At 40.7% G+C, this 24797-nt stretch overlaps 1 protein-coding gene across 1 annotated transcript; it reads left to right on the forward strand.

Annotated features, from left to right (window-relative positions):
• The first annotated feature begins 710 nt into the window (after positions 1–710).
• LOC128506983 (uncharacterized) lies at positions 711–23119 on the forward strand. The gene is made up of 9 exons (XM_053477600.1): positions 711–775; positions 2002–2219; positions 2661–2759; positions 2833–2883; positions 10175–10273; positions 14267–14317; positions 22255–22575; positions 22805–22903; positions 23088–23119. The coding sequence occupies exons 1-9, from the start codon at positions 711–713 to the stop codon at positions 23117–23119; spliced, it is 1035 nt and encodes a 344-aa protein (XP_053333575.1).
• The last annotated feature ends 1678 nt before the right edge of the window (positions 23120–24797 follow it).

Raw genomic sequence — 24797 nt, forward strand, 5'->3', positions numbered from 1 at the left:
ACAGTCTGCACTCTACCTGCTTAAGTGGCACATTCAGAAATGAATCAGACAAATCAACAACATCTTGAAAACTTTTTGACTGCGACCGTGTAACAGCACAGGCTGGAAAAGCTAGAGGAAACATGACAGAGAGATCAGGGACATCGAAGGCTACAGGTTTGCTTACCACTAACGGACTGGGAAAAACTGCACCACCAGCAAGGTCATTTCCCAGTATTATACTGACATTATCAACGGGCAATTTCTTACAGACACCCATTTGGACTAGGCCTGTAACCAGGTCTGACTTTATTTTGAGGGTGTGTAGTGGAATGCTAATGCAGCCCATCTCAATACCACGTACCAGAGCATTTGCTCCTGCATATGATGCATCAGAAAAAGGCAAAACATCCTCCAACACGAGGGACTGGGCCGACCCAGTGTCCCTTAAAATCTGTACGCACCTATCTGCAGAGTCTCCTGCCAGGGACACATAACCTGATAGTAGAAAAGGACTATAGGAGGAAGTGTCAACCGTGAACGAATCAAGAACAGCTTGTACAGCCGCAACGCTTTTAGGTTTTGTGAACGTGGCCTTTTGCTTCCACGCCTTACAGTCAGAAATCATATGACCAGGATCAAGGCAGTAAAAACAAACCCTCCTTTTCTCTGTGCCCTTCAAAACAGACTTCCCACCACCACCAGACATACTGACATTAGCTTTAGGCACAATGCGAGCGACAGTTTCTGTAACGAGAGGAGTTTTAGACGGACGCACAGAGGAGAAGACAGTTCGGTGAGTAAGTGCAAATTCGTCTGCAAGCACTGCCGCATCAGTAAGCTTTAATACTTTTTGTTCATTTAAATGGACAACAACGTTTTCCGGTAAGCAAGTTTTAAAATCTTCAAGTAAAATTAACTCCTGCAATCCTTCAAACGTGGTAACCTTACTAGCAAGACACCACTTCTCAAAGAGAGTTTTTTTTTCTCTTGCGAACTCCACATGTGTTTGTTTGGCTTGCTTTAAACACGCTCGAAACTTTTGTCGATAGGCTTCTGGGACTAACTCGTATGCCCTCAACACGACTGCTTTCACAGCATCATAGTCCAATGACTCCTCAATTGGTAAGGCAGCACATACCTCCTGTGCCTTGCCAACAAGGTTACACTGCAGCAATAAGGCCCACATGTCCTTTGGCCAATTTAATTTCGCGGCAACACGCTCAAAAGCAACAAAATAGGAGTCTACCTCAGACTCACGAAAGGGTGGCACTAACTTGACATATTTGCTAACATCAAACTCAGACCCTGATACCACACCATCACTAGAAGAGGGCGGCCTCACACGAGGCACCGGAATTGGGCGACTACGCAGCGTTTGCACCTCTAACTCAAGCTTGCGCAATTTAATATCACGATCAGCTTGAATTTCAAGAGCTTTCAGCCGAAGCACTTGTGTCTCATACTCCTGCTTCTTTAACGCAAGATCAAGCTCTTTTAATTTCAAAGCTACCTGAGGATCTACAGAAGCTACACTTTTACCGCTAGTAACCGAATTTGAGTCACTTTCTGCGCCAACATCTGCCTCATCCCTTTGCTCTAATGTTTGTTCTGGAAAGATGCCAGCCTCTACTAATTTTTTTACTAAACGTAACAATACAAACATATAAAATATAAAATACATAAGAAAAAAAAATACATACATTGAGCACATGTACTTCTAATTATGGAAAGAAATAAAGTGGTACACCTACAGTACTTGTAGTTTAGTACAGTTTTAGGCAGGTACTTTTTCTTGTGTATTGCATTTATGTACTTATGTCACCTCAATTCCTGGATACTGAGCTTCATTTTGGTCTTATATGTTACACCATGGTCCTGGATCATATTTCATTTCACTGTATATTATTCTCCAGCTGGTACTGATGCTGTAACTACAGTAACTGGATACAGAGGACGATCAGTTCAGATTAAATGCCCCTATGAAACTGGATATGAAGATTACAACAAGTATCTCTGCAGAGGTAAATGCCCCGTGTGGCCTGGAATTAAAGACATTCCTGTTCAGTCTGGATCTTCTGCTAAAGATTCCAGATTCTCCCTGTATGATGACACAACAGCCAAAGTCTTCACCGTCACCATCACTGATCTGACTCCAGAGGATGAAGGAACTTACTGGTGTGCAATAGAGAAGTCATGGAGTGATATTTACACTGAGATTAAATTGCTTGTTGAAATGGGTGAGTAAACAGATGAGACAAAAAACTCATAAACATAGCAACAATTAGCATGTCTGTGAGGTAGTCAACACACTGCAATGTTTGAGATGCATTACTGGATGATTTAGCTTACACTGTGCAGGCTGCATTCTTTCTGTTTGTCATTAGTTATTTTGGCCCTTTCAGCTCTTTATGAGCTTTTTATTTAAAATCCTTACTGCCCAGGACTACCAGAACATGCTTATTAATTTATGCCTGATAAGTAATATTGTAGTAGTGAGAATTTATACTGTAGCTCAGCTTAGCCAGAAAAAAACATATATACACAAATATAATAAACAACTGATTAATGAGGCTCAATTTATAGTCCTTTGTTTTATTTTTTTTGTTTGTATATGTACAAAAGATTTGAAACATGCAGAAGTGAGTTTGTAATTTGACCTTGTTTTTTTATTCAATCAGACGTTCCTGTTAGCATTACTGTCTCTCAGCCTGTACACACCATTTCAACCCTTATCAAGACTTCATCTGTGCATGTTGGAAGAACAAGCCCAGCAACAGGTATAAACTTTATTCCTGAACTTTTCTTTATTACATTTCTGTCATGTCATTTACTATATATGACTTTTTTTAGCTACTCAATTAAATGAAGTTAACAACCAGACCATCACTCACTCATCCCATGGTATGTACTGTACATGCTCCATCTACACTGTAAAGGAGTTTAAGATACTGACCAGGGCTAAAACACAAGCTTTTGTCTTAATAAATAAATAAATCAGCTGCTAAAAACATGTTTTCTGTCTATCATCATAATCCTGCACATCAAATGAAGGACAGCAACATCCTACTGAACACCTCATAAAATAGTGGAATGCACTAACTCCATTGTTATAGTTTCTTGTTTTTCCCAAGTAAATTATTTTCCCCTCAATGGATATTAATTGATAGTACAATGAAACCTCAGATTGCGAGTTACATGGTTTGGAGTGTTCCGCAAGACGAGCGGAAAGATTAAAAGATTTTTTATAAATTTTGACTTGGAAAATTGGAAATATGCATTTTTTTTTGCTTTATTGGGGGTCTGGGGACTCAGAACCGATCAGTATCTGGTGTGACCACCATTTGCTTCATGCAGTGCAACACATCTTCTTCGCATAGAGTTTATCAGATTGTCAATTGTGGCGTGTGGAATGTTGGTCCACTCCTCTTCAATGGCTGTGCGAAGTTGTTGGATATTAGTGGGAACTGGTACACGCTGTCGTATACGCTGGTCAAGCACATCCCAAACATGCTCAACGGGTGACATGTCCGGTGAGTATGCTGGCCATGCAAGAACTGGGACATTTTCCGCTTTCAAGAACTGTGTACAGATCCTTGCAACATGGGGCCGTGCATTATCTTGCTGAAACATGAGGTGATGTTCATGGATGTATGGCACAACAATGGGCCTCAGGATCTCATCACGGTATCTCTGTGCATTCAAAATGCCATCAATAAAATGTACCTGTGTTCTTTGTCCATAACAGATGCCTGACCATACCCTAACCCCACCACCACCATGGGCCACTCGATCCACAACATTGACATCAGCAAAGCGCTCACCCACACAACGCCACACACGCTGTCTACCATCTGCCCTGAACAATGTAAACCGAGATTCATTCGTGAAGAGAACACCTCTCCAACATGCCAGATGCCATCGAATGTGAGCATTTGCCCACTCAAGCTGGAGCTGGAGTCAGGTCAAGACCCCGATGAGGACGACGAGCATGCAGTTGAGCTTCCCTGAGACGGTTTCTGACAGTTTGTGCAGAAATTGTTTGGTTATGCAAACCAATTGTTTTAGCAGCTGTCTGAGTGGCTGGTCTCAGACGATCTTGGAGATGAACCTGCTGGATGTGGAGGTCCTGGGCTGGTGTGGTTACACGTGGTCTGCGGTTGTGAGGCCGGTTGGATGTACTGCCATATTCTCTGAAATGCCTTTGGAGACAGCTTATGGTGGAGAAATGAACATTCAATGCACAAGCAACAGATCTGGTTGACATTCCTGCTGTCAGCATGCCTATTGCACGCTCCCTCAATGCTTGTGGCATCTGTGGCATTTTGCTGTGAGACAAAACTGCACATTCCAGGGTGGCCTTTTATTGTGGGCAGTATAAGGTACACCTGTGCACTACTCATGTCAGATCTGCATCTTGATGTGGCACACCTGTGAGGTGGAATGGATTATCTCAGCAAAGCAAAAGTGCTCACTATCACACATTTAGACTGATTTGTGAACAATGTTTGAGAGAAATGGTAATATTGTGTATCTGGAATGAATTTTATATCTTTAAGTCCATCTCATGAAAAATCGGAGCAGAAACAAAGGTGTTGCGTTTATATTTTTGTTGAGTGTATATTATAGGTTTTAAACTTGTATTTGCTGTGTATGTCCTCGGCCTTATTTACCTGAGCTCATACCATTTGTTTGTTTTGGGGAAAATACCATTATATAGATATTATTTTGACTATAACAAACACTAAGATGTAACTTAGTGTCCTATTTAGCACAGATTACTTCATTGAAATGTTTATCAAAGTCACTTTTGTAAAACCAGTGAATTTTTTTTTTTAACTGTGGCACAAAATAACATCTTTTGTGTTCCCGGTCAAAAATGACCAATAGGATTTATCTATTTTATATTTTTTTAGATTATTTATCTGAAAATACTAGTGTCATCACAATGTTCCTTAGTTTTGTCTTCTTATGAGCATATTGGGTAATATACTGAGGTCCTTGGAAGTTCTTTGCAAACATATACACCACATCTGTGGCACACAAAGCTTGTCTTATTTCTTGGTGCACACAGTCGGCACTTCTTTCTTTTGCCTTTTCATTCTTTGGTTGTTGTGGACGTTGTTACAGTTGCTTGCATGTCTCTCACCGAAGCAGTAGTGGATGGTGTTCGTGGAAGGTGTCGGAGCCCTTGAAAATTTGAATTATTTTGGTCCGAAAGGAGACTACAGCTTCAGCTGGGTCTCCTTCCTCATCACTGTCAGGGTCTTCCTCCTCTGGGGTGTACTCTCTGTCATCTGTAACCTCTGACTCTTCCTCACCCTTAACATGGCTTCTCTCTCCCCGATCACCGTCATTGTCATTGTGAATTCCACAGCTTCACGAGCAATATATCACTTGGCCATTGTGCTGCCACAGACTAAACTGGATCCTATGTGGGCCCTAAAAATGATTTCTACAATTAACTAAAGTGCCCGAGGGCAGTATCAGTACCGACTCTGGGAAGTTAGCCCTTCGCCGCTCCGCTGCAGTTTCAAAATGCCTTCGGGCACTAGTATAAATAGAAGTCAAATACTCTTGATGCTGAGCAACCCAATCTGACTGAGTACACTATACTCCAGCTTCATCACTACTGCCAAGCAGGTGGTCAACAGGTAATTTAGGCTTCTGCCCAAACATCAGCTCATAAGGAGAATGTTGAGTCGACTGGTGCACCGTTGTATTATACGCAAAGAGGAGCTGTGGCAACAATTGTGGCCACTTTCGTTTCTGTTTTAATGGCAAGGTACAAAGCAAATCATGCAATGTCCGATTAAATCTTTCGCATTGGCCATTCCCCTCAGGATGATATGGAGTTGTTCTACTTTTTGCAACACCATACAAATCACACAACCGCCTCAACAATTCCCCCTCAAAACTGGGCCCCTGGTTCGAATGAATTCTTTTCGGTATGCCATACACATAAAACAACTTCTCTGTTAAGATCTTAGCCACGGTACTTGCTCTTTGGTCAGGCGTGGGATAGGTTTGCGTAAATTTGGAAAAAACATCTGTCACAACTAGAACGTTTTCCTGCCCATTACTTGCTTTGTCCAAGACTGTAAAATCGATTGCAATGATTTCCAGAAGTCTGCTAGCTAACAAACTCCCAAAAAATGTTCTCACTTTGGGTTGTGAGGCCTTAGCCACACTGCCACGTTCACACTCCATGCACCATTTCTTTACATCTTGCCACATATTAGGCCAATAGCACCTTTGACGTATAAGAGCTGTAGTACGCTCTACTCCTTAATGTCCGTGATTGTCATGAAGGCTAGTGAGCACTTCTCCTTGGAGCCCTTTAGGCAATAACAGCTGCCACACAAACTCTCTAAAAGGTGGGATCTGAACTACTCTATACAAGACCCCATCCACCTCACGCATCCGAGGCCACTGTCTTACCAACTGTTGAACCTCCCTCGACAACCCCTTCAAACCCTCTGTGGCTGTGGGACGCCGCTCCGCTACCCACAATTGCAAGAATACCTTGATATACAGATCTGCAGCCTGCAATGCTCTCAGGTCAGCCTTATTCCTAGCCGGGACAGCATTCACCATTAATGCTTCCACCACCTGGGGGCCCAGTCCAGATGGTCTCTACTGCATAGAAAATGATAAAGGGACAGCAATACCTGACGACACAGGAGCAGACTGATCTGTAGACTTTAAAGGGAGCCTTAAAAGCGCATCTGCATTGTGATTAGCTGTACCTGGCCGGTACTTGATCTCATAATCGAATAAAGCAAGTTGGGAAACCCAGCGCTGTTCAACCGCCCCCAATTTTGCTGACTCGAGATAACGCAATGGATTGTTGTCAGTATAAACAGTCACCTTATGACCAAGGAGATATTCTCTAAACTTTTCGGTCATTGCCCATTTAAGGGCCAAGAGCTCCAGCTTCATTGCACTATAATTGGTCATATTTCTCTCACTTAGCCGAAGTCCTCAACTAGCAAAAGCAATAGGTCTCCGAAGCCCCCCCTGTTCTTGAGATAGGACTGCGCCCAGACCTAGGTTACTGGCATCAGTCTCTAGGATAAAAGGACGAGTAAAATCAGCATATCCCAAAACGGGAGCCTGAATAAGCCGTTCTTTTAAGTCACTAAAAGACTTTTCACAAGTGTCATTCCAATGCTGTTCAAAAGAACTCTACCCAGAGGATACAGCCCGCTTCCGGGTGCCCTGTAGAACCCCAACTAATTTATGCAAGGGAGCCGCCAATCCTGCAAACCCCTCCACAAACCAACGATAATATGATGCAAAACCAAGAAATGACCTCAACTCTCTTACTGAATTAGGACGGCTCCATTCCGCAACAGCCCTGATCTTTTTCGGGGTCGGTGGCCACCCCGGCCGCTGATATTACGTGACCCAAATATCCTACCTCAGTTTGAAAAAAATGACACTTCTTCAATTTTACTTTCAAATTATGAGTTCGAAGCCGGCTCAATACCATCTCCAACCGCTCGAGATGTTGGTCAAATCTACTAGAAAAAATTACAATATCATCCAGATATAACAAAAGGGCATGAAGACTCTGATCGCCAAAAATGCGCTCCATGAGCCGCTCTTTGCACAACTCAAAGGGCATACGATTGAATTCAAATAACCCAAAGGGTGTGCAAAACGCAGTCTTTTCCCTATCTTGAGGGGCTACGGAAACCTAATTATAACCGCTTGCCAGGTCCAATGTACTAAACCACTTGGCCCTACTAAGCGCATTCAACGTCTCCTCTATTCGAGGCAAGGGAAAAGCATCCTTAAAAGTTTTTGCATTAAGTTGTCGATAGTCTATGCATAACCGAATAGAACCATCCTTTTTTTGAACCACCACTATAGGTGAGGCATACGAACTGCAACTGGGCTTTACTATACCTTGTTCAACCAGTTCTTGAATATGAGTCTTAAGAAAATCATACTGCGAAGGGGGCAGATGACGATAACGCTGGCGAAGGGGTACATCATCTAACAACGGGATAGTATGCTGAAGTAATTCAGTGCAGCCCAAATACCCTGGCTAAATACATTAGCATATTTCCCAAGTAATGCTTGAACTTGCTGATGTTCTGCACCAGACAGCATGGGCCAAGTGAGATGGGAAAAATTAACATTAGGTTTACTCTCAACTTCAACTGACTGAATAAGGGCTACTTCCTCAGACTCATCATTCTGTACGTGAAACTGGACAGAAGATTTTAAAACGGGTGACTGAACAATATGCAATTCTCCAAGTATGGTCTTTGGCCAAAGCCAACGATCTTGGCTCCCCACATTAACGACCGGCACCTTAACCACCCCACTAGCAACAGCAAGACAGGCAGAGGGAACCAAAAGATCCCCAGGCAACCGACCATCTACAAATGATACTGGTTCCAAAAAACAGGTGTTAAATGTGGCCCCCAACCCTATGATGACAAGTTGCTGAAACTAGTTTCATGGTGCCTGCTGGCACCCGCACCGCTGGCCCCTTCTGGACTCGAGCTGAACCCACATATCCAGTTTCTAGGGTGCGTTCCCAGTGGTGACACTTAGTAAAAGCTCTCTGCCATACTTTCCCCGCATGTTGCACAAAAGGAGAATCAAATAACCTAGCCCCATGCTCCAAAAACAATTCTTGGTAACAACTACTAATAACATTCATTCCCAACAATCCTGGCACCTGTTCTCTTCTGGACTGGGTAACAGAATCAGAACAATTTTTTACTACCAAGATGCCCATCTTGGGCAGGATCTTACCAAGTACACCTATGGTTGTCTCTAAATACCCCAAATAAGGAATATCCAAGCCATTGGCTGCCTTAAGCTTAAGCCACTGACACGATTGCAACTGAAACTGGAGCTGAGGTTGCAAATATTGCTCATAGAATTGCTGGATAACGGTGGTCACCATAGATCCTGTGTCCAGCAGGCATGCTACAGTCACCCCACCAATTGTAATTTCTACTGTTGGACATTTACCTAAAAGTCGAAGCCCCTCTACGGAGGAGTTGCCCAGGGATTCCCCACCCGGCACATGGGCAATGCTGCCGGGGGGCACTAGTTTTCCGATGACTGAGTAGAAGACCTAGATACTGTGGCTACCCTGGGTGTTGTACCCAATTCGATTTTACAAAATCTTGCAATATGCCCAGGTTGATTACAACGCAAGCATATAGGTCTACCATCTGAATGATAACGATAATGTTGGCTACAAACCCCAACCCTAGGGGCAAGAGGAGCGGGTGGTAAAAAGGATTGTGAAACAGCTTGAGAGACAGAGGACTCTAAACGCTTAAGAATAGTATCTAACTGGGCCTGCTGTTTACGAAGACTTTCTTTGACTTCTGTTAACTCATCTCGGGGCTTACTTATAATGGCATTAGACTGAACTAAAAGATCGGTAACATTAGGAATACTACACGACTATGCACGAGGTCATTGGATACAGGGGTTTTCGCCCTCCTCTACCCAACGCAAGGCTTCCTGTCGGGCATCTAGAAAGCTCAAGGTGGAATCTAATCTAACCTGACGTCGTAACCCACGACGAAGCATACCATCTTTAACAAATTCTATAAACTGATCACGGAGAACTGTATCGGGGTTAGCAAAACACGCTGGATCTTTCCGTTTCCGTTTATAAGACAAGATTGAAACAAGTTAGCAGTTTTGTTTTTTAACAGGTGTGGTTTCCATGGGGTAAAAATTATATTGTCGATAGGTTCCGGTGAGGGTTGACATGGAAGCCAAAAAGTGTGTGTGTGCGTGTGTGTGTGTGTGTGTTTTTGTGTGTGTGTGTGTTTATCAGTTCAGTCCCTTGTTGTTGAGGAGACAGACTTTTATACACTAATTGTAGTATTACCCATTTATTTCCAATGACTGGTCATTATTAACTGGGAAAACCATGATTGTATAAAAGTTGCATATAACTTATACATTCATTTAGTGTTTAAATGTGTAAACAAAGTCATGGAACCTCATGACAAGCAATGTGATTAACTGTAGTTTTTTAGAGAGGAAACATGTAAATCAGTCAGATTTGACCAGAACACAACATGAGGGATAAGAAAATAAAAAATAAAGTTATAAAATTCCATTTAAACAAATACATAAATAAACAAGTAAATAATCTTGACTTAATCCATTATGTTTATGTGTTATACACTAATGTCGTGTACAGATATTCCAGGTAACCCTGGCTACATCGTGATGGGTGGAGGTGCAGTGTTGTTCATTGTTGCTGTGATTATAGGAATCTACTGCAAAAGAAAACATCAAGGTAACATCCCTTTTAAATATATGTTTTTGATTCATTCATCATCATGTTTTAACTTCTAAATGGGCTACAGTACTGTGTCTTACACAGCCTTGTATTCCATGTTAAGTTCCATGTTAACTCCATGCTGGTGCTTGTTAGTTGAGGTACAGTTCTGTCTCTTTAACTAGAACTTTCAGCATTTAGAGCTGAACAACTGTACACATCTGTAAATTTAAAAGTGTGGAGTTAATTTAAAGTTGAAGTTTTTCTTATAATCATAGTGCTTCATTTCAGATCCAGCAATATATTAAAGTAGACAAAAAAACAAAACACAAATCTTCACGGTCAATACTCAGAGATTGTCCTGTGTACATCATTTAAATTAAACCAAACTTAATTGCCCTTCTCGTCCTTCTGCAGGCTCTAAAGCAGTCACACAATCTCTCAGAAAGGTACATGCCACTGTTTTGTTCAGGCGTTACTTTAACGATAATTTTAGGTACAAGTATTTAATGATTTCTTTTTTTCATTTCAGATAAACAAAGATGGTGAAAGGGACCAATATGTACTTTCTGTCCAACCACAAGAAAAAGACACTTCACCTGAATGTGTCTATCAGAATCTAGACCCAGCCCTTCACCATTTAGACTTAATCTACCAAAATATAACCATAACTAATAACTTGTCAAGATAATTCATCCCTATGTCAAGACCTTGTGATATCCCTGGACAACAACCAAATCACTCCTTCAACTACTGCCCGCAATCTTGGGGTAACCGTGGACAATCATCTGTCATTTTCCCCACACATCGCTAACCTTACTTGCTCTTGTAGATTTCTTCTTTACAATATCAGAAGAATTCGCCCATTTCTTTCTTCACAGGCTACTCAGGTGCTTGTTTAGTCCCTTGTTATTTCAAGACTGGACTACTACAACTCACTCCTGGCAGGCCTGCCTCTGTCCACGATTCGTCCTCTGCAACTGATCCAGAATGCAGCAGCACGTCTCGTTTTTAACCTTCTCAAGTTCTCCCACAACAAACCACTCCTACATGCCCACATTAAATTCAAAATGCTGATGCTTGCCTACAAAGCTAAAAATGGCCCAGCACCCACTTACCTCTCTGCTCTAATCACACCACACACTGCACCACGTTCCCTCCGATCCTCCAGCACTGCGCGCCTCATTCCACCATCTCTTAGGGATCGAGGGCAGCATTCATCCAGGCTCTTTTTTGTTCTGGCACCTAGGTGGTAGAATGAACTTCCTCTAGATGTCTGTACAGCTGAGACTTTGGCTATTTTTAAACGACGACTCAAGACGCATCTGTTTCTTCAGTACTTGAACTAACCCCCCCCCCCCCCCAAAAAAGGAAAAAACTCTTCCCAGTTGTGTTAGACTAATGGCACTTAGTTATTAACCTAGTTAACCCAGTGTAAGTATGTATCCAATGATGTAAACTTTAAAGCACTTTTTGTAAGTCGCTCTGGATAAGAGCATCTGCCAAATGCCTAAATGTAAATGTAAACTTGTAAGATTCATTACACCCCTGTTTACCCTCCCAATGGTAAAAATGGTTAGGAATAATTCACCTTTGGCTGAAGTAGGTTCATCGTACACTGAAAAAGAGAGAGAAAAAAATCTTTAATTGAAATAAATTTTCATCAAGAAAAAAAAGTCATCATCCTTATTTTCAGTGCATTAAATGACTGACCCAGTTGACTACTTTTGTAAACAATCTTTTTACCATAAAACCCCAGCAGAGTTCTTCTGTAACATTTAATGATGTTTAAGAGCTTTACAGAAACTCTCCAGATCATTCAGGGGCCTAGTGCCATCCTCTGTGCACTCTCATCTTCAGCTCAGCCCACAGATTTCCAGTGGGGTTCAGATATGAGATAGGATTTAGGATCAGATATGTGAGTGGATCCAATCAAATTTAAAAATATCAGATTCATCCTGATTTGTTTTGTTCTCACTGGCTAGAATAAAACCGAGAATATATGTTTTTGAAAAGATTTGTAGGCCAAGTCTCCATGCAATGATAAGGTTCATGAAAAAGGTATTTTAAGTAATATTATTTTATAATGTTAATATTTTATTATTTACTTTCGTACTTAGTTTACAAATAATAAAAATGATTGTATATCTCCAGGGTAATTAAAAAATTCAGTTTAATCTCTCTCTCTCTACCTTTCTCTCTCTCTCTTACACACACACAACACGTGGAATTTGGTAACACCAACTAACATACTGTGCAAGTCTTTGTACTGTGGGAGGAAACTAAGCTGTTTCTCTTCAGTTTCTTTCAAATAGATTAACTACAAAGATCATCCATGTGGTAAATAAACTGAAAATAGATAGATAGATACCCGTCCCAGATGACCCACTCAACCTGCGGTTCTAAGCAGAGACAGCAGAACGCATGCGAGACTGGGCAGCTTTCTCCTAGAGGAACAGACCGCAGAAGCACTGGTGTCTAGGGAGAAAAAATATTTGTGTAAGTTATAGCATTATTGTTACTACACAGACTGGAAGCGAGAGAGCTTTTTTAAAGGCTACATGGGCGCTGAAAAGATTGCTGATCGGCATCCAGCCCAGGTGAGTTCTGACGGCCCACCCCCTTGTTAGCTGCACTCCATTGTTGGACACCCTACAGGGTGTGAGCAATGTGTGTGTGTGTGTGTGTAAGAAGCACCTGCACTGAGTGGCCTGCCATCACATAATACATGCCAGGTAATGTGCATGGTTAGTTCTAAACAAAATGGCTGGGCATGCACAGAGGGGTATCATGTGTGTGTAGAGTACATGCAAAACCAATCCCCTTATTTTTATGATCTCACTTCAAGCTTTTCTGAAATGGACTCTCCTGCAACCTGAAATCTTTTCTTTACATGGGGGATGTAAAGATCTGAATCCACCTGACCTGATGGTATGTTTGTGGGTCTTGGGTGTCAAACCACACATCAGTAGCACTTGTTTTTACAATAAATAGCATTACTTAGTAGCATGTATCGTACCTAGTAAAGGGGTCCTTACTAAGATACAAGTTTTTGTCTTTACATCTTTCAGAGTTCTTATGGAATGACAGGTTAAATATTATGTGATGAATATGTGCTAATACACAGTATGCCACTCCCACCATAATAAAATGTATTACATGTGCAATAAAAATGCAGTCCTGCTTTCCTGGTGTTCACCCAACTAAAGGCTGTCCTCGTTGCCATGCTCTAAAGATGATGAACATGTTTCTGTCTGCTGTCATTAACACTATTAGTACTGATAGCATTGTTAGCGCCCTTAACCGCAGCCTCAAAGCAAGCATAGAAGGTGTTTAGAGACACATTCACCATTTTATCATGTTTTATAGTCTTTTATAATCCTTTGTCTCTGCTAAAAGCTACTGAAGTTCTCCCGTAGTGCTGCTTCATCTCCTTCACCACTCTGAAAGCATTGTCTGTGGCAGTCTTGTACGAGTCCATTTTTAAAACACTGCCGTGTTATATAGTGTTCCTGTATCATACCCTGGCCCTGTGTCCTCTAGGGAGCAGTAAGGACAGACTATTAAACAGGGACAGAACGATGTTCATGTAGAGCGTTTGGTGAACCACCTCACTAACACCACAATTAATCCTGAAGTACATCTCATTCAATCAGATAAAAAAAATCTAATTTACAAAACACTGTTATTAAATGTAAATACAATAAAATAATACTATATACTCTAAACTAGCACAGATTCAGAGAGGAAAAATGTGCATTGCAGTTTACAGTGTATTACACTAATCAACTTTTAATAAGGTGACCAGAATTATCTTCTGAATTTATGAAGGTGTTTTTACTGCAGCTGAGCTCAACACTTTACACACACAAATGCACACACACACACTTCCTGAATGGTTGTCTGTTGTGGCTTCAAGTAGAAGTGGATGTGACGTTACTGTCTACTGACAGCACATAAATAAACCACGGAGACAGAGATGTTTTTTTTCATCAAGTAAATTTCTGTGAGTCTGGATGAAACTGGAGATGGTCCTCATCTTCACCTTCTGCGTGATTCTAGGTAAGTACAAACACTTCCAAATCCTCATCAGTCTCAGTGTTCAATATCAGTGTCACATTAAAGCTTTGCACTGATGGATATTTAGCACAGAACTTTTATAGAGAGGTTCCAGTGTTTAAAGTAGTGAAGTTCTTAGGGGTGCTGAGAGCTCCTGGTTATCTTCAGAAGCACACAGACGAGCTTCCACTTCACTTACTGCATGAGGAAACCTACATGTTCAAGTCACCTACACATGGGAACATTATCTCTACTTATTTTCAGTGTAAAATTGACTTTGAAGAGTTTGTGTATCTGTATACGAGCTGAACAACAGTCCTTAACTACAGGTTATGTGTTTAAAGATCAGGACTAATGCTTTATCAGTGCAGTCGGCCTGCAGTCTCATCTCTCTTCTTCCTGTTGTTCAACACAGAATGTGAGTTTAGTGTTTTCTATCGAGTCTAGCCGAGAGCAGATAGTCCTGTTGTAGGACGTGTAGGATTTTTTCTATTAATTTTTCTTGTTTAAATACAGTGGGAGCCACGTCAAACTTCTGCTTGGAGCATGACACGTCCTTGACAGGACGATGACTGGACCATGCTCGATCCGTGCACGGAATGTAATCTCCCGTTATGACGCAGTTAACGATGCCCCGCCTCATAAACGCCCCATGCGCTTTATAAAAAGATGCAATGCTGTAAAATCCCGCCAGGTGGAGCATTGACTGCTTCAGTTAACTGCAGTGTCCAGGCAGCCCACACAACCCATGATGCTTATGCTATTTTACTTACTTACTGCAATATTCTTCAAGACATCCTTAATAATCCTTAAAGACACAGTAACATTTGTAATTTATATATACCGATCGTTACAAATGCGGGCTATGTACAGTATTTTACATTACGGTGTATTTCCGTTTCCGATCTACTTCCGTTTAATACACTGGTAGATAATATTTTGCTGCAAAGTAAAGCTTAAAATGTAACTTCTGCTTGGGTTTGTTTTCGTTATATTTTTGGTGTTTTCGCTAATGTTTTTTTCACTGATAGTCGAAGATTGGCATAACAAATCGATTAATAACGCATAATATCTGGAACAAATATCTGTCCAGGGATCAGTATTTCTTTAGTCATTTAACCAGCATAACGTTCCCCTATCAAAGATCTGATGGGACATTAATCACTTATCACTACGGTGAATAGATGCGGCAGCAGAGACAGATTAAATTCCCATAAACATTCACACTTACTAACTTACTAACACAATACTGACAGAACTAAACAGTTCCAGAGGGTCAGCGCCTGTTATCGCAGGACAGGAATCACCTACAGGATACTACTGTATTTTTCACTGCTTATATATTTATGGTTTTACGCGATTTCATGTGTTATTTGTGTGTGCGTGTACTGTATGTGTGTGTGTGTGTGTGTGTGTGTGTGTGAGAGAGAGAGAGAGAGAGAGAGCGTGAGTGAGGGCTTATATTGTGATTTGTCCAAGGTTACTAAAGCCTGGCCTACTACTAATAAAAATGATTTACTGTATATGTAACCCATGGGTCTCAAACACAAAATCAGCCAACGCTGTAAACAGACGACACAACAAATTATATACTCTGAAACGTTCATGTGAACATTTAAAAATATATACAAAAAACAATCAACTATTATTGTTAAAGTCAGCCCGTGGCTGTTCAGGGTCAAGTTTATGGGGCTTCTCAGTCTTTCGTTAATTTTACTTCTGACTCAAAACCAATGTGGCATTATTAAAGATGCACTGTTTTTTTTTAGACATGGCTGTTTTGTAATGTTCAGCAAAATAAACACTGTCTACGGTTAGAATATACAGTGGACATCTCAAAGTCATGATGTACTAGTCAGATCCTTCTGCATTAATGTTATCATGGTGTAAATTATTAACATATCGATGTATTTCACTTGCGGACAAAACAGACCATGTGTCTGTTTGGTATTTCTTGTTATGCCCTAAAATGCCCTCCATTACGCAATCGCTGTCTTCAAAGAAAAGCCGCCGCCCCTTTTCATTCAAACGCCTTAACGAGTGTTTTTCTTTCCCTACGCTCGGTTTTGTGAACACAGTTGCGTTCATTAACACGATGGAACCAATTACCTAAACAGCAGCAACAACAACCCTTATGATCACACTTTGTTTAATTTATATTGCTTAAATATTTAGCAGCTCTGTCCTCTTTGCATTGCTACGTGTTTATTTACTTCCTTTTCGCATCACACGTATAATGCATTCGAAAGAACCCATCTTAGCACCATCTAACAGTCAGTAGTGGGCAGAGTCAGTAAATTTCTCACCTTCCCTTTCTCAAATTCAACTCTTTCCTTTAATGAAGTTCTTAAAACCCAAAGCATTTTTAAACTAAGAAAAAAATAAATATGGGTCACTTAAGAACAAAATTGCACAGACGCAAATTATTAAGTTTTTAATAATTGTTGTCGTTTTCTAATTAAAAAAAAAAAATATATATATATATATATATATATATATATATATATATATATATATATAAAGATAAAGTCAGACTGACTCTAGGAATGCACCTCTAGGAACCTAAAACACAAACACACACACACCACAGAGCAAAGCGGAGATGCGCATTCACACCTCTGACCGTCTTTTGTCTTGTAAATGATTATCCTCATTCACCTTCAATCCTCCCCAGCGCACACACTCATTGTTTGTACTGTAAACTGTAGGTATGTTTGTTGGGCCACTTGGTTATACAAAGCACTTTAATGTATGAAACACTTACTTCCTGGTTTGTTTTATTTTAAATATTGCTTATTACCTTATTTAGCAAAATAAACAATGTTATCACCGTGTAAATTATTAATGTATTGATGTATTTTAGTTAAAGACAAAAACAGACCCTGCGCTTGTGTTTAGGACTGATGCTGAACAGCTGTGTTCATAGGTTTAATCAGAATCAGAAAGAGTTTTATTGCCAAGAACGCTTACACGTAAAAGGAATTTGTTTTAGTGACAGAGCTTCCAGAACAGAAAACAAATGACAAGACAAAAACAGCACGACAAAAAAACAAAAACAAAAAAAAAAACACATTTGACATCAAATGGAGTAGGGTGTGAGATACTTTTTAAATAATATATATAAATATCTGAAATCTGTGGTATTATACAGTATATTGCACTGTGATACTGTACACAATATTGCACATATATTTATTGACAGTTGATGTTTAACTGTTCATGAGGGAGATTGCCTGGGGAAAAAAACTGTTTTTGTGCCTGACTGTCCTAGTGTTAGGTGCTCTATAGCGTCGACCCGACGGCAAAAGTTCAAATAAAAGGTGGCCTGGGTGTGAGGGGTCTAAAGTGATATTCCGAGCCCTTTTCCTCACTCTGGATGTGGACAGTTCTTGTGGCGTGGGCAGGGCAGTGCCAATAATTCTTTCAGCAGTCCGAACCGTCCTTTGTAGTCTTCTGATGTCTGTTTTCATAGCTGAGCCAAACCAGACAGTTATTGAAGTGCACAGGACGGATTCAATGACGGCTCAGTAGAACTGTGTGAGCAGCTCCTGTGGCAGGTTGAATTTCTTTAGCTGGCGAAGGAAATACAACCTCTGGTGGGCCTTTTTAACAATAGAGTCAATGTGAATGTCCCACTTCAGGTCCTGAGAGATGGTCGTTCCCAGGAACCGGAATGACTCCACTGCTGTCACAGTGCTGTTCATGATGGTGAGTGGGGGAAGTGCAGGTGGGTTCCTCCTGAAGTCCACAATCATCTCCACTGTTTTGAGCGTGTTCAGCTCCAGGTTGTTGAGACTGCACCAGACAGCCAGCTGCTCAACCTCACTTCTGTAAGCAGACTCGTCACCGTCCTGAATGAGGCCGATGATTGTGGTGTCATCTGCAAATTTCTGGAGCTTGACAGTGGGGTCTGTAGAGGTGCAGTCATTGGTGTACAGGGAGAAAAGCAGTGGGGAGAGAACGCATCCCTGAGGGGCTCCAGTATTGGTGGTGTGGCTGTTGGACATGAATTCCCCCAGTCTCACTAGCTGCTGCCTGTCTGTCAGAAAGCTGGTGATCCAGTGACAGATAGAGCTAGGAACAGAGAGCTGGTTTAGTTTGGTCTGAAGCAGTGCTGGGATGATCGTATTAAAAGCTGATGAAAAGTTTATAAACAAGACCCTTGCATAAGCCCCTGGTTTGTCCAGATGTTGGAGGATGAAGTGCAGTCCCATGTTGACTGCATCATCAACAGACCTGTTTGCTCTATAGGCAAACTGCAGGGGGTCCAGTAAGGGTCCTGTGATGTCCCTCAGATAGGCCAACACCAGTCTTTCAAATGACTTTATGACCACAGATGTTAGGGCGACTGGTCTGTAGTCATTAAGTCCTGTGATTTTAGGTTTTTTTGGAATGGGGATGATTGTGGAACGTTTAAAGCACAAAGGCACTTCACATTGTTCCAGTGATCTGTTGAAGATCTGTGTAAAGATGGGAGCCAGCTGGTCAGCACAGGATTTCAGACAGGCTGGTGTCACGCCGTCTGGGCCTGGAGCTTTCCTTCTCTTTTGTTTTAGAAAGATCTGGCGAACATCCTTTTCACAGACCTAGAGTGCAGGGGGGGGAAGAGAGGATGGTTGCTAGAGGTGATAATGGTGGTGTAGAAAGAGGGTCAGGACAGGGGTGTGGTGTGAAACTGGGTGTTTCAAATCTACAATAGAACTCATTCAGGTCATCAACCAGTTGTTGATTCCCTACAGAGTTGGGGGTTGGCGTCTTGTAGTTAGTGATGGTTTTCAGGCCTTTCCACACAGAAGCAGGGTCGTTTACAAAAAACTGATTTTCTAGTTTTTCAGAGTAGCTTCTCTTAGCCGCTCTGATTGCCCTTGTTAGTGTGTTCCTGGCCTGTTTGTACAAGATCCTGTCCCCACTCCTGTAGGCATCCTCTTTGGCCTGACAAAGCTGTCTGAGTTTTGCTGTAAACCATGGTTTGTCATTGTTATATGTTAAAAAAGTCCTGGTAGGGATGCACATGTCCTCACAGAAACTGATGTAGGATGTTACAGAATCTGTGAGCTCGTCCAGATTGGTGGCAGCAGCTTCAAAAACACTCCAATCAGTGCAGTCAAAACAGGCCTGTTATTCCTGCTCTGCTTCACTGGTCCATCTCTTTACTGTCCTTACTACAGGCTTAGCAGTTTTAAGTTTTTGCCTATAGGTCGGGAGAAGATGAACCAGGCAGTGGTCAGAAAGTCCTAAAGCTGCTCTGGGGATAGAGCGATATGCATCCTTTATTGTGGTGTAGCAGTGATCCAAAGTATTTTTGTCTCTGGTGGGGCATGTACTGTGCTGTTTGTATTTAAATGTAAATCAACGATTTACAAGACAACAGTTAAAGCATTTGTGGATGGAGAGGTGTGTGTGTGTGTGTGTGTGTGTGTGCTCCTGCATTTCTCTGTTGGCTTTAACACAAACACACTTGCATAGACAGGTCTAAAGAACCCCTCCCCCCACCAAACACACACACACACACACACACACACACACAGCAATTAGCACCATGTCATAGTTAATATTCTCCATTGAGGTTTCTCACCTTCCACTCCTCCTAAGCTTGTCTTTGCTCTTTTGATGGAGATATTAAAATCCAAAACTAGTCAAAGGTAAAACAGTAATTTGTATAAAACAGGTGATTACATGTTTAATTTTTGCTTTAAGGTCATTAAAATACCCGGATAACACCAACTGCATATCAGTCTGGTTCTTTTATATTAAAATATCCATTTTTAAAAACTATTAAAGGACTGAATATCACTGTATGGAACAGTTTAAGTCTTTGTTTCCCCTAAAGTAACAGACGTTTTGCAATTCATACATACAGAACATACAGTAGACCTGACGAAACATCATTCTAAAGCTGTTGCACTGTGACATCATCCCTCCTACAGCTCCCTCAACAGCTTCTTCAGTCTCCTCCAGTAGCTCCAAAAGGCCAACCGTCATCCGTCTGACCCCCCAGTCCTCCACAGCGGAGCTCTGATTAAAGACAAGAGTTAGTGAAGACAAAGATAAATAAACTTTACAGAATATCTAGTTGTGATAAATATAAAAGATATTAATAAACCTATTTACCACAGAGTGTGTAAAATACAGGGAATTCTAAAATGTAAATAAACTGCCTGTGCTAACTCTATTGAACTTTGTTAGCGTTAGCCGCTGTCTGTTCAGAGTAAGTTAAATCTATTTTTGTTCCATTTTGCCCAAGAAAAAGCTTCCTAATATTTAGACACACCCTGAAATAGGGTGTTGATATTAAACATAAAATAAATATTGTAAGCTTCTCAGGACTGTCCGTGTCCTCCTTGTGCTCTATTCTCTTCACCTTTTGGCTACATACTGTAGTACCAGTAAGAACTACCTAAAACTACTCTCAGCCTGTTAATAACACTAATGTCACTCGCTTATTGTCGGTCACCAGCTCCGCCATTTGCAGTTAATTAGTTCCGCGAAAGGATACGTGTTGGCAGAGCAGAATAACTGTTAAATAAAGAAACAAAACATGATATGCTGATAATAAATGGTGTTTGTGGATCTGTTGTATAAAAGAAATATCAGACTCAAGGTTAAGTGTTAATGTTGTTTGCGGAATATCATCATAACTGTGATATCTTCAGTATTTAGGCTGCACTCAAGGAAGTGTGATATAGCAATGAGCTACAATAAAGAGTAGAAAACAACAATGTAATAAAAAAAATAGTACAGTAGCATCAAAATTAATAAATGAATAGCCAGACTGCAAAACAGCAAAAAGTTAAAAAACAGTTCAGAATTTCCAAGAGAAACACAAATTCAGTCTAATCAGTAACCCACGAAATAGAATGGATGAAGAGAGCACACACAGTCCAACATCAGTCAAGAACAAAACATCCAAAAATAAAATAAATTAATAAAATAAAATTCCAGTTATGTATTAGCACTGAATCTAGAGAACAAGATACACATGCAGTGTTTCTCAATTCTGGCCTGCATCCTTTTCAAGCGCACACACACACACACATACACACACACACTGTAGTTTGCAGACAAGGTCGGCAAAGGGCTGCTGTGTAGGATGCCGTTCACACGCACAAGCACACACAAAGACACACCAGTTTACAGAGTAGAGAAGAACGCGCACACACACACACGGTTATACTTTACATGCTTGAGAATGGGCATGTGAGAAGATTACCAACAATCACACAGTGAGAGAGAGAGAAAAACCATTAGCTCAGTTGTGATCACGTGACTCTCAGGGTCAAAACAAGAAGTGCATGTGTGTTACATGATATTATGTACTTTTATATATTTTTTGCTCGTCTTGTGGAACGCTCACAAACCAGGTTACTTGCAATGCGAGTTTCCACTGTATTATAGAAATTATATATAATACATAAATAAATAGGAATATTATTATTATTATTGTACAACATAATGAGTTTATGTGAAATCTGCTCTCTCAGAGACAGGCCTTTACATACTATGCAGTCAGAAAAGCACACAGGCCTATGAACAGTATCTTTTGAAGGATCCAGTTCCTGAATACACACACACACACAATATTGTTTCCTCAGCAGTGACTGAACCTGGGAAAATTACATGGCTTTTGAGTCCAGACATTTAAGCACGTCCTGAGGAACAGGTGTGTCTAGTTAGAGTTTAATAATTTAACTCGTCACTCTGAGTGGCTCCATCTGGTGGATGGAAACAGGAACAATCCTGAAGCTATAGACCTGACAGGTCATTTCAAATTATGCTACAGCGTGCATACACACACACACATACACACACGCGCAATATTTTGATACAGACTTATTCTGCTTTGCTGCATCCCTTTATATATATTTTGTACCTGTCTCTTGTCTTATATGTTACACCATGGTTCTGGATCATATTTCATTTCACTGTATATTATTCTCCAGCTGGTACTGATGCTGTAACTACAGTAACTGGATACAGAGGACGATCAGTTCAGATTAAATGTCCCTACACATCTGGACATGAACAGAACAACAAGTATCTCTGCAGAGGTAACTGTCCCACCTGGGACCTTACAGACGTTCCTGTTCAGTCTGGATCTCCTGTTAAAGACTCCAGATTCTCTCTGTATGACGACACAACAGCCAAAGTCTTCACCGTCACCATCACTGATCTGAGACCAGAGGATGCAGGAACTTACTGGTGTACGATAGATCAGAAAGGGCGTGATAAATACACAGAGATTCTACTGCTGGTTAAAAATGGTAAGTGTTACAGAAAGGAGAGTAAAATATTCTCACACATTAATTCATTGGTTATGAACATATTGTGATTGAGAAAGACTGGTAAAGCCCCATTTGCAATGTAAAACAGACCTCGTTCATTAAATTTGTAAACTAAAAGACTGATAAATTAGACTCAATACCAGGATCTTTAATCCAGATAATGTTAATCTGGAACATAAAACGACCTGCTTCCATTCCATCCTTTCAGAAGTTCCTGCCACGACTACTGTCTCATACACCACACACTCCACTTTAACACACTCCATGAGTACATCAGTGCATGCTGAGAGAACACACTCAACAACAGGTATGAACTTCTTGTTTCTCCTCTCCATCACATTTCTTTCACATCATTTATCATGTCGTATATTTTTATTTCAGCTAATCCACAAACTGATGTGAACTTCTCAACCAGCGCTCGCCCATCTCAGGGTTCGTACAATATCATGTGTTCTTTATCTTGTTAAGGATTTTTCTTTTATCTACACCAGGAAGTGAACACAGATCAAACCATCACAGGTGATCATGTTGCTATGCCTTGTGGTTTAGCAGTGGAAAGGAAGTTACTTGTAATCATTAAACCTCTACAATTGTTGTATTTTATTTGAACTATTAAAGTTCAGTGCCTTCTAACTGCCTGCTGTACTGTACATACTGCTGTTACAAAACATCTGCTTTATTATAACCAAACATTTGCTGCTTAATATAAACTTTTATGAGCATTTCTCTTCCTCTACAATATTCTCATCTACTTCACATTGCAGACTTTTTGCATAATAATAATAATAATAATAATAATAATAATAATATGGTCTCTGTCCTGGTGCTCAGTCTGCTGAAGGAGGTTAAAACCGCAGCTCCAGTGACATTCCTACCTATTATTGTACTTCCACATGTGTGGTATTTATTCAGGTTAAATCTACACATGGTTCACCTACACCTCCCTCAGTCTGGTCTGTCTTAAACTTAAACTTAAACTTTGTTTAACTCATGCAGTGTTTAGTCTGTTTGAATGTGACCCTGGTGTTTGACTGACTGTGATCCTGTACACTGCAGAACAATGTCATTAGGGACGCATCAGTATCATCAGGTATTGGTGTAACACTGTGGTCATGTACTCATACTGTAGAACTGTTCCATACTGTTACACCAGTAGAACCTCGCAGCACTGCTTCTCTCTCTGTAGTCTGTTTTACCAGTGTGTCTCTTCATCTGTCTGTATTTGACTTGCCAGCTGTGTTCTATTTCGTTGTGCGTTGTGGAACTATAGACTTATTTATTATACTTGGTAAAACGATAAAGAGCAACGATGTTATAAACTGCAGCTGGTTAAAGATAACCCCTTTTTTTTCCAATTAAAACCAAAAGATCTAAATAATCAAAATACAGTATGGGTTTAAATTGTCTTTCACAGTACGGTGATGTCTCTCTTCCAGGATTTCCAACTCTTACAGTCATCATTACTGTGTCTGTGGTTCTAGCGCTGGTTCTTATTGCCCTGTTATTCACTGTCACCCTACAGAGGAAAAAAAAAACACGAGGTAATGCGCGCACACACACACACACACACACACACACACACACAGTTTCATTCACTCTGTTGTTTCGTTCTTTAAAACAGACCACATGATCTTTGTCCATTCCTCCAAAGTGCAATTCTATGCTCTCTAGTAAACTGAAGCTTTTTTTAAATGTTTTTTTTTCTAATGCAAAAACAGCTGTTTAGTTCTAATCCTGTCGGCTCTTGTTACTGTGTGTGTATAAAAATGTTCTTACTTTTACTAGTCCAGACATCCAGCCATCACTAATTGGTTCTTTTTAAAGTAGCTACAGTTACAATATTTTGTTACAGTGACTAGAAGTGGGTGGGATCTATTAGGCAGCAAGGAAACATTTTGTACCTAAAGGTCGGAAAAACTCCAAAACTCTTGGGATGTTCTTGGTCTGTAGTGTTCAGCACGTACAAGGCTCACTGCTGCACATGGGGAGTGAAGGCTGTAACTACTGTAAGAGCTACTGTAACACAAACTGCTGAAAAGGTTAATGCTGCCACTGATAGACAAGTCGTCAGAACACACAGATCATCACTGTGTTGGTGGCGAGAGGGGGGACCTACACAGTATAAGGCAGGTGGTCATTAATGTATTTCTGGTACAAGAAAAACAAACAAACAACAATTACAACAACAAATACATACAGTA

Source organism: Clarias gariepinus, chromosome 18 (assembly GCF_024256425.1).
Source record: "Clarias gariepinus isolate MV-2021 ecotype Netherlands chromosome 18, CGAR_prim_01v2, whole genome shotgun sequence".
Classification (NCBI taxonomy): Eukaryota; Metazoa; Chordata; class Actinopteri; order Siluriformes; family Clariidae; genus Clarias; species Clarias gariepinus.

Excerpts from the sequence above, each read along its gene's own strand:
- LOC128506983 (XM_053477600.1), top strand. The coding sequence starts at position 711 with ATGCGAGCGACAGTTTCTGTAACGAGAGGAGTTTTAGACGGACGCACA. Across the intron at positions 2,760-2,832 it reads AAGAACAAGCCCAGCAACAG|CTACTCAATTAAATGAAGTT; the intron begins GTATAAACTTTA and ends GACTTTTTTTAG. Across the intron at positions 14,318-22,254 it reads CACCTTCTGCGTGATTCTAG|CTGGTACTGATGCTGTAACT; the intron begins GTAAGTACAAAC and ends ATTATTCTCCAG.